General features: G+C 37.0%; 1 protein-coding gene across 1 annotated transcript; it reads right to left on the minus strand.

Annotated features, from left to right (window-relative positions):
* Positions 1–2957: 2957 nt before the first annotated feature.
* Positions 2958–9983, minus strand: LOC122316141 (autophagy-related protein 3-like). The gene is made up of 5 exons (XM_043132677.1): positions 9937–9983; positions 9622–9692; positions 3918–4034; positions 3658–3824; positions 2958–3221 (listed from the first exon to the last, which is right to left on the minus strand). The coding sequence occupies exons 1-5, from the start codon at positions 9981–9983 to the stop codon at positions 3165–3167; spliced, it is 459 nt and encodes a 152-aa protein (XP_042988611.1). The 3' UTR covers positions 2958–3164.
* Positions 9984–11270: the final 1287 nt, after the last annotated feature.

The following is an 11270-nucleotide window of genomic DNA, read 5'->3' on the forward strand; positions in this document are numbered from 1 at the left end:
TCAAGACACTGGATGGCAATCTATTAATTAAATAAACTGTCGTAGATAAGGCTTCAACCCAGAATTGAGGGGGAATAGAGGATTGGAGTAGTAATGTAAGAATAACATCCAACAAATGTCTATTTTTCCGTTCAGTAACACCATTTTGTTGAGGTGTATACGGACAACAACGCTAAGAAACAGTGCCTTTTTTTATTAAGAAAATTATGAATCTCACGAGACATGTATTCACCACCTGAATCAGACCGCAAAATTTTAATGCTAGAAGAAAATTGGGTTTCAAAAGCAGTAAATTGTTGAAAGACAGAGAAGACCTCAGATTTTGAGCGAAGAAAATAAATCCAAGTATACTAATGAACAACAAAATCTTTATGATTTGCATGGGATATAACAGGAGAAATGCCCCACACATCACTATGAATCAAATCAAAACAACGTTCAGCAGGAGTACTATAAGAAGGAAAAGCAAGAGACTTACTTTTGCCTAATTTACATGTGGAACAATCAAACGAGAGAGAAGAAAATTGATCTTTATTGCCCAACAAACCAGAGTTTATTACATGAGATAAAATAACGGAATTAGGATGACTTAACCGTTTGTGCCACACTTCACACTTATTGTTCACAGTGTTACAAGCAAATGAAATGACTTCAGGAATGGAAAAATGTAAAGGAAATAAATGTCCAACTTTAGCCCCCTCGCGAGTATCTTTCCTGACACCTGATCCTACACAAGACTATCATCATGAGAAAAATAAACATCACAGTTGTTATCAACCAATTGACTCACTGAAATAAGACTAGTAGAAAGCTAAGGAGATACAAAAACATCTCTAACAGTGGAATCCATATCCCCAATATCATGAATAGGTAACTGATTACCGTTAGCAATCTGAATGTGTGCCAATCCAGTATAAGGCTGAACATTGCTAAGTGTATCAGAAGAACTAGTCATGTGATTAGATGCACCCGAATCAACAAGCCATGAGGGAGAAAGGGAACCGTTACCTTGCAGCCCTAAGGCTGAAAAGGCTGAAAGAATCATCTGCTGAACCTTCTCAGTAGTAAGAGTAGATGAGTCATCAACAGTAGTAGAAGAAGCAAAACCCATAGTAGCTTGATAAGCATGAGCCTCGCGATTTTGGGGACTAGTAGGACAATCTTTGATAATATGCCCAAGCTTCTTACAGTAGTTGCAAGATTTCTGTGCACAATTATTAGCAATATGTCCGTATTCTTTACAACTGAAACATTGAACTGTTCGCATGTCTCGTCCCTTGCCTTTTTCGTGTAGCATAAGCCATTGCAGTGGGTATCATTTTGTCGTGCTGATAAGTAGCTTGAGTGGCAAGACGCTGCTCCTCAAAAATTAACTCCCCAAAACAAACATCTAAAGACGGTATAGGAGCACGATTCATCAAATTAGATGAGTGACCTCAAATTTAGGGTGTAACTTTATTAAAAATTGATCTCGTTTGCTTTGCTCATGAAATTCCTGCACAATAGAGAGAGACTCTTCTGGTACCTTGACATAAATTATGTCAGTAAATTCTCCCCAAAGATTATTAAATCCAGAAAAATAATCTTAAATGGGGAGATTGCCCTGAGTGTAACTGGCAATTTCATACTCTAACTAAGACCGTCGAGCCGTATGGTCTTGATTATGCACCTTTTTCAAATATCCCCACATAGATTTAGCAGTTTTATAAGGCCTCAGATTAAGAACAATAAGAGGATCAACTGATGCTAAAATCCATGTCATCACCCCAGCATCTTTGATCTGCCACTGAGCTAATTTAGGAAGCTCAGTAGTAGCCGGATTACTCACATCAATATGACCCCATAACTTCTTTCCCATAACAAATAAACAGAATTGAAATTCCCATGTAGAATATTTTTTAGCCGTGAATTTCACGGTAAAAGACTCAGAAGACATGAGACTTGTAAGGAAAAAAAAATAAGCACACGCCTAACAAAGATAATACCTGACCAACCAAAATCTGCCAACAATCCAAAAGAAATAAAGAAGCTGCCGACACCCAAAAATGCTCAAGCAGCTACTACCGAGACCTAAAAAAAAAAATCACAAGAATCTGCTATCGACACCAACCCATAAAGTCGAAATGGAAAAAGGCAATAGAAATTCACAAAACAGCAATGGAAAAGGCAACAGAAAGTGCCGACCAAGAGCCTGGAACCAGAGCCATGCAACAGGAAGCCGAAAGCCACAAAAATACGCTGAACTTGCAACCAGACGGCACCGAAAATCACCCAGATAGGACCGAATCACCAGAACAGCACCAAAAGACAGCACAGAGGCTACCGAGAATGCCAAAAAGAAAAGCCCGAAAGAAACAAAATCGTAAGACTAGTAACCTGCTCTTGATACCATGTCAAATGGATTGAATACCTCCATTGTGAGGATTTCTTGTCATTATAAAGGCACCAAAGTGCAGTATACACGGCTAGAATTAAGCCTAAATTACAATAACTAAAATCTGTCTACATATGGAAACTAGCACCCTGTACAAATTCTAAGTAAGGAAATATATACAAGTGTCTAAAGATAAATAAGGAAACACAGAGCATATCACGCTAACACTTTTGGAGTATAGGTCATTTGGCTTGATCCTTCCATTGGGGCATCACACAAGTACTTCATGAGTTCCAAGAACTGTCTAATCTAACAGCAAACACACGTAGAATTTAGGCGTTTTTGTCCTTTTCATCTTTTTTTTTTTTTAGTTTTTTATTTTTTGCGGAGTTCAGCTCGCTTAAAAGGCAAAAAATGTCTATACTTTAGTTTAAAGGGAGACTGCCAGTAAGATATTTGGATACTCCTCTGATCTCTGAGAAGATTTTTTATCAGGATTGATGGCTAATTGATAAAGTCATGGACATCCAAGCATTTATATTCATGGGTAGATTAGCATTTCTGTAACATGTATTACAAAACCCTTTTTTTTTAATTGGCAAAACAGACAGCACAAAACATTTTTTAATTAGTGCATTCAAGTATACCAGAGCAAAATTTCAATTCATTCTCTGGGTTGAAATGATGACAAAGTTTCTGGTGCCAATAAATAAGATGACTGATACCCCATAAACATTGAAATATAAAGTTTAACATGAAAGAACAAGCAACTTTATTTAAAAGTTTTATCTTATGTGATGCTGACGTCATAAGTGCGGGTTCGAAGAATATTATCCTCATCATGTTCCTGAACCACAAGATATGTAGACTGAAGTGTTGCCTACATTGGGCATAGACATATAAACCAAGCCGATTTGAACTCACCTAATTACTTTCCAATTCTATAGGAATAAGAAAAAAACAGTTATTTATAGTCACCACGTTACGTAAGTACCACATGAAACATTTATTTGTGGTCATCAAGTTACTGCTTGTAACACATGAAATTATCAAAACTGTTCACATAGAACACATCATGTAGTACTTCCTATATTAATTTTCTAAGAGACAACGCTAGAGCCTGTTCCATTCCTCTAATGAACCTCACAATTTACTAGCAAAAACAATTTCAAACTACCATGAAAAAGGTCAACAATTAAAATGTGTAGCCTTTTTTGATGAAAAAATGAGGGGTGTAAATCTTAACAGGCGATTACAAAATAGTTTAAATAACAACAACTTACAGGTTCCGTTTCAATAAGGTTATCAGGTTCATCATACTCAGCCATGTCCGGAATATCTTCTCCCTCCTCAACCCCATAGTATGAGGGAATTGACTGAATAGGATTTTTCTGACTGATTTCTATGGTCTCCATGGAAGGCAAGTCATCATCCTCATCATGTTTATTTTCTAAAATATGAAAAAAAAGAAATCAAGGCAAAGATCAAAAGGGTACGCTTTGGTCAAAAAATTTCTAGCCCCAATTAGAAAGTAGAAACACACCTTTTGGTTTCCCATGAGTTGCTAGCCAACAATCGTTATCTTCACCATCAAGTAGCACTTCACCTCCAGCAACTTCATATTCTTCTTCTACAGACGCAGCCCTTCGCAGACAAGGAACTGAAAAGAAGGTTTAAAATTCCCAACGAATCAGGATACTATCAGGAAGTGAAAAAGTGAAGAGAAAATGGATGAATTCAGTAAAGTGACACAGAATATTTGCGTAAGAAATGAAAAGAAAAGTTACTCTTCTTCTGTTTTCAAAATTCGTTAAACGAAACTAGGTTCTCTCGCCGGGTAGTTCTGTTACAAGATACATGCCAATACGACTAGTCGTTTTGTTATTACAGCTCATTGTACATAAGTTTCATAGTCCATTCTTTATTTTTTGTTTTTATTTTTTCTATTTTATATTAGTTGGCACAAGGCCATAGGTGTAGTTAGTTATTCAGTTAGCATCTTTTCTGTATATATGATATACTTTGGCACATTACGCTGGTATCATCTTTTTCAGTGAAATAGAAGAATCCTTTTCACTTCCATTTTGCTCTCTGTTTTCTTCTTGCTCGACTGCAAGTTTCTATTATCTTACATGGTATCTAGGAGCCACTGAGAGCACAATTTTAATGGCCAAAGCTAGCCCCAATTCTTCTTAAACCCATTCAAACATTAATTCAAACACCTTATCTCCCTACCTGAACCTTAATGATCCAGACAATTCATTTCGTCTAGACCATGGCGACAGTCCTGCTATTACCCTTGTTGTCGATATTCTCACCACTGACAATTATGGCACTTGGTCCTGTGCCATGCGTCGTGCACTTCGAGCAAAAAACAAGCTAGGCTTCATTACAGGTTCTCTCACCCAACCCACTAACCCCAATGACCCTTTGCTTGAACCCTGGGAGCGATGCAACGACATGGTCGTCTCTTGGCTTCAAAATTCCATCAGCCCCTCTCTTCAATCCAATGTTCTCTTTGTTGATAATGCTCGAGACATATGGCTGGATCTTCAAAAACGCTTCTCTCAACAAAACGGTCCCCGCATTTACCAACTCAAGAAGGCATTGGCTGTTCTTTTTCAAGAGCATGACTCGGTAAGCATCTATTATGGCAAGTTAAAAGCTCTCTGGGATGAACTCTCTATATATGATCCTATACTTGTTTGCAATTGTGGCACAATGAAAACATTACTTGACCAATACCAAAGAGATTGTGTCCTTCAGTTTTTAATGGGTCTCCATGAATCTTACTCACCAATCCAAGACCAAATCATGTTAATGGACCCCATTTCCCCTGTTTCAAAGGTTTTCCCTTGTACAACAGCAGGAAAGACATCATCAAATGACTTCAAGTGGTCCTTCCTCTAAAACCATGGCTATGGTAGTTAAGAAACTCTACACTCCTTCCAAATTTTCTCCCAAACCCACGACTTCCTCCAAGAAAGATCGCCCCTATGGCAGCCATTGCAAACTTTCAGGCCATTCTTTGGAGACTTGTTTTAAACTTGGCAATGTCAAGCCTCCCCTTTGCTCACATTGTCATGTAACTAGACACACAGTAGAGAAGTGCTATAAATTACATGGCTATCCCCCTGGCCACAAGTTTCACACCAAGCAACAGCAGCCCTTGGTTTTCTTGCCAACCAGACTACTTTTTCTCTTGCTACTGACTCTAAAGATGTTGGTGATGACAAAGTTGGTTTGACCAAGCTCCAATATCAGCAGCTCCTTGCTTTGTGCTCCAACCTCAAGATTCTCCACTTGCTGCTTCTGCTATTCACTCGAGCACTCCACCTAAATCCTCCCCTCACATAGCCTCTTGTTCCAAGATGTCTGGTATATTTAATTGTTTGTCTACACACACACAACACTTATAAAATAATTCTTCTCCAAGCTGTATAGTAGATATGGGTGCTACAAACCATATGGTAGCACCCCATTTTTTACCTCGATAACTTCCATTGTTTCATACTCTGTTAAGCTTCCAAATGGAAGTTCAGTACCTGTTACACATGTTGGAACAATTCAATTAACTAGTTCTATCATCTTAACATATGTCCTATGTGTTCCATCATTTTCTTTCAATTTAATTTCAGCAAACAAATTAACATCCTCTCTCAATTGTTGTTTGCTTTTCTTTTCCACTTATTGTTTTATACAGGACTTGCTTTCATGGACGACGATTGGGAATGGAGAGCTCAGGCATGGCTTGTACCATTTTATTTGCAAAGAAGTCCATCCTTAAGCTCTAGCCGATTCATTCCCAGCATACTCACACAAACACTTTACTTGTTTTACTTCAGTTACAAACCTTGTTTCCAATTCTGACCTATGGCATTATCGCCTTGGCCACTTATCATTTCCTAGATTACAGTTGATTCTAATCGCATTGTACAGAAACACAGTTCTTCTACTAATGAAAAATATTGCAGTATGTCCTTTAGCAAAGTTTCATCATTTGCCTTTTCCTGATAGTTCTCATTCTTCTTCAAGAATATTTGAGTTCAGCCACTGTGATCGATGGGGTCCTTGCTCTACAGTTGCACATGATGGTTCAAAGTATTTTTTTACCATTGTCGATAATTTCTCTAGAACAACATGGTTTTACTTGCACACAGAACATAAACCAAAAAATGCATTGAGGTTTTTTATAACCTTGTTGAAACGCAATTTGGAGTGAAAATTAAAATCTTAAGAAGTGATAATGGTGCTGAATTTAACATGAAAGATTTTTTTAATAAAAAAGGAATCATTGACCATAAAAGTTGGGTGGCAACGCTTCAACAAAATGGTATTGTTGAGAGGAAACGCCTACATTTATTAAATGTTGCTCGTGCACTACTCTTCCAGGCTGGTTTACCTTTAACCTATTGGAACAAATCTATTTTGACAGCCACATAGATCATCAATAGACTTCCCACACCCATTTTGAACAATCAAACTCCTTATGAGCCTTTATTTAAACAAAAACTTGCTTATGCTTATATGAGGATGTTTGGTTCTCTATGTTTTGCAGCCACACTTCTCAATGGTAGAAAGAAATTTGACCCTCGAGGTCGTGCATGTGTCTTCCTTGGTTATCATTTTGGAACCAAGGGATATAAACTTTTGGATCATAAGGGTAGCACCATTTTCATTTCAAGAGATGTTATTTTTCATGAATTTATTTTTCCCTTTCAAACATCAACTTATCCTCCTTCCAAAGGTTCATCATTACCCATTTTTTCTACCCCTTCCATTCCTCTATCTATTTCTCACTCAATTCCCACTCCTCCTCCCATTTCTTTATCCCCTCCCAATCCTGCCAACTTTGCTTCTTCAACTGACAGCCCTTCACCATCTTCTTTTTTCAACTCCAAATACTCCTTCTTTTGAGATAGAAAAGCCCATGATTTCTCTGCCATCAGAACCTCCACTTCGAAAGTCTACTAGAGTTAGAACTGCCCCATAATATCTCAAGGACTTTCATTGCACATAAGCCTTGCTTGCACCTCCTGAACAATCGGGTTCTACAGCAGATCCTCTATCAAATGGTAAATCCTTTTCACTTTCTGGTTATCTGTCTTATCATCATTTTAATACTTCTTTTCAAGTTTTCTCTTCTTCCATTTCCCTTCAAACTGAACCTACCTCCTATAAGCAAGCAATTAAGGATCCATAATGGTGCAAAGTTATGGAGGCTGAGCTTGAAACTTTGGAAAACAACCACACTTGGATCATCACTGACTTACCTGAAGGGAAGGAAGCAATTGATTGTAAGTATGTCTATCGAATTAAATTCAAGTATGATGGTACAGTGGTAAGTATGACTTAAAGCTAGACTTGTAGCTAAAGGCTACACACAACAAGAAGGTATAGATTATACTGAAAATTTTTCACCAGTTGCAAAACTTGTAACTATAAGATGTCTACTCAGTGTTGCTGCAGTCAAAGGATGGTATTTACATCAATTTGATGTAAATAATGCATTCCTTAATGGTGATTTACATGAAGAGATTTACATGAAGAAACCACCAGGGTATATAAAAGGTTAGCCCAATCAAGTTTGTGAGTTGCTTAAGAGCCTTTATGGCCTTAAGCAAGCATCAAGACGGTGGAATTCAAACCTGACTTCATCCTTTCTTGCTTTCGGATTCCTTTAATCCAAGGTTGATTATAGTCTATTTACAAAATAAGAAGGGGAGACCTACACTGCCTTACTAGTTTATGGTGATAATTTTTTGGCTGCTAGCAATTCTAATGAGTCCATTGCTTCTCTAAGAACTTTTCTCAATAACAAGTTCAAGATAAAAGACCTTGGCTGTCTACGTTACTTTTTGGGTTTAGAAATTGCTCGATCTTCCAAAGGTATTCATATTTGTCAAAGGGAGTATGCCTCAGACATTTTAGTTGATTTAGGTATGCTTGGCTGCAAACCACTCAAACTTCCCATGGATCAACACTTACAAATCAGCAAAGCTGAAAGGGCACCTTTTCTTGATCCTAGCATTTTTAGAAGGCCGATTGGTAGGTTATCGTATCTCACAATAACTCGACCAGACATTTGCTTTGCTGTTCAGTTGTTAAGTCAGTTTATGGACCAACCTACTTCATCACATCTGGCAGCAGCATATAGAATCTTGAGATACATCAAAGCAGCCCCTGCTCAAGGCCTTCTACTTTTTTCTTCTTCTCGGTTTCAACTCAGAGCATTTTGTGACTCAGATTGGGCCTCTTGCCCGGACTCTCGTCGATCTACTACAGGTTATTGTGTTTTCTTGGGCCACTCTCTCATTTCTTGGAAATCCAAGAAACAAACTGTCGTCTCACGCTCATCAGCAGAAGCTGAATATAGATCCATGGCTACCACTTGCTCAGAATTCACTTGGCTTCGATATCTATTCACAGACCTTGGCATATCTCATCCACAAGCTGCTCTCCTCTTCTGTGACAATCAGGCAGCCCTCCATATTGCTGCAAATCCAGTCTTTTATGAGAGAACGAAACACATCGAACTTGATTGCCACTTGATCCGAGACAAAATTCAAGAAAGAAGTATTACAACATCTCATGTCTCCTCTTAAACACAGCCGGTCGATACATTTACTAAAGCTCTACCAGCTCATCTCCTACAGTCACATTTGTCCAAGATGAGAATAGTCAATTTCTTTTCTCCATCTTGCGAGGGGGTATTATAAGATACAGGCCAAAACGACTAGTCGTTTTGTTATTACAGCTCATTGTACACTTAGTGTCGTAGTCCATTCTTTATTCTTTGTTTTTATTCTTTCTATTTTATATTAGCTGGCACAAGGCCATAGGGGTAGTTAGTTATTCAATTAGCATCTTTTCTGTATATATGATCTGCTTTGGCACATTACACTGGTATCATCTATTTCAGTGAAATAGAAGAATATTTTTCACCTCCATTTTGCTCTATGTTGTCTTCTTGCTCGACTGCAAGTTTCTATTATCTTACAAGTTTTGCCGAAATCTCATGTATGCATTGGTGATAAGATTGAATAGAGCAGTCCTTTGTACGTTTATAAATAAAAATACCACATCTCACTGTACGATTTGTTAATATGGACATCCGAATCGGGTTACGGCAATGCTAACAGGATTTTGGTGCTGTCCCCATATTTACATTGACTTGATTGGTAAATATAAGGATACAAAAAAGAATTTAAAAGTAAAAGAAACAGAAACTGCGACCGTGCCATTACCATTTCTAGTGATCAAGAACTGCTTTTCGGGTGGCAAGTATGGCTTCCTCTTGCTTGGTTCACCTGATTCCCTGCTCGAAACTGTTCTCCCATTAAATTTCAGTTTTTGAGGAAATAAAAATCCATATTTTCATCCATCATAACTCATTATAATGTCATTTATGAATTATTCCGTACTTTTTAAAAAAAAAAATCCAGGTTATCGAATCAAAAGCATTTACTTGTCTACAACATAAATTTTTGAAGAGAAATTTACAAGGAAACAGACAATTGGAGGGAGAAAGAGGTAAAATTGAACAAAATAATTAAAAATACCAAGACCATGTGGGACATTTGGAAACGAGATTATTGCCGGCGAGCATTCACATTGTCTTCATCAAAGCCATCTTCAAAATTTGATGAAAAGTACATGTTTTCCATAAATTCATAACCTTTCTATTCATAACCTCACATTGGATTAGCTATTAGATTCATCAAAATAATACTATAATATTATTTTTAATAATAATATTTTAAAAAATATAATTTTTTTTTTTATATTTTGAAATTATACTAACCATATGTACATTAATAATTTAATTTGAGACTTAAATTATTGTTTCCTAACTAATTTTTTTCCTCAACCTAATTATCCAAAAAACTCATTTTGCCAACCCTTCTTCTACCCAACAATTATATATACAATTTATGAAACAAACATATACATCTACAATTAAATATATACAATTTAATATTCCCAAGACCAACTTGAATGAAGGGGCTGCAGCAGTGGTAGAAAAATTGCCATCTAATTGTTTGCCTACTTGATGTACTGAGAGAGAGCATCAAGCTCTGTTTTTGACTCTGCAAATCTCTCTTTGTCATAAGCATCAACCAAGTACACCATGGCATCGACCTACAAAATAAAAGGATCACAAATGATCAGTGAGGAACCAATCCCATCACAAAAGTTGTCTGGCCTTTTCATGTATCACCCCTACCAACCATAAATTGCTAAGAATTGGAGTTTTGTGCCTTCTAAACCCAGAGTACGTCAACATGTTAGAAACCATAATTAAATCCCTCGTTTATTTACTTCTCTATAGTTTTTGTGCAGAATCAAAACAACCATGGAAGTCTAAAGGAGAGTGTTAAATAAAATTGTGAGACCCATGTAAGAGCACAACAAGTCTTTCCTTCCTAACTCGTTTCATTGTATCAAACAACTAATGCAAGTATCAACATAATAAAGAAACCTATTCACATGCCAAAATTGATTATAGGAGAATTGCAGAAAAAACTAAATGAGGAAAAACAACAGTTGATGCTGCTGTAAAACATTCCAATCATCACCTATAATTTATCTTGATGGCCCTCAAGATACGTGACTGGTTATTGACACTTGACAATAAATTGTACCAATAAGGATCATGGACTTGAGTGGATATAATACTCTGATGGAACCTTAGAAAAAGTGACCACCAATCGCCTCAAAAAATCAACTAAGCTAAGTTTTATTGCAATTCTTGGTGAACATATATATATTTTTAATTTCAGTCTCTCAATGTAATCAAGTCTTAGCATATGAAACTTGCATAGGAAAGCAGGATTTGGTTAATTAAACCTCTAATCTCAATTTTCCCAAGATGAACAAAGCTGAAACATCCCAC

The sequence above is a fragment of the Carya illinoinensis genome, chromosome 7, assembly GCF_018687715.1.
Source record: "Carya illinoinensis cultivar Pawnee chromosome 7, C.illinoinensisPawnee_v1, whole genome shotgun sequence".
Classification (NCBI taxonomy): Eukaryota; Viridiplantae; Streptophyta; class Magnoliopsida; order Fagales; family Juglandaceae; genus Carya; species Carya illinoinensis.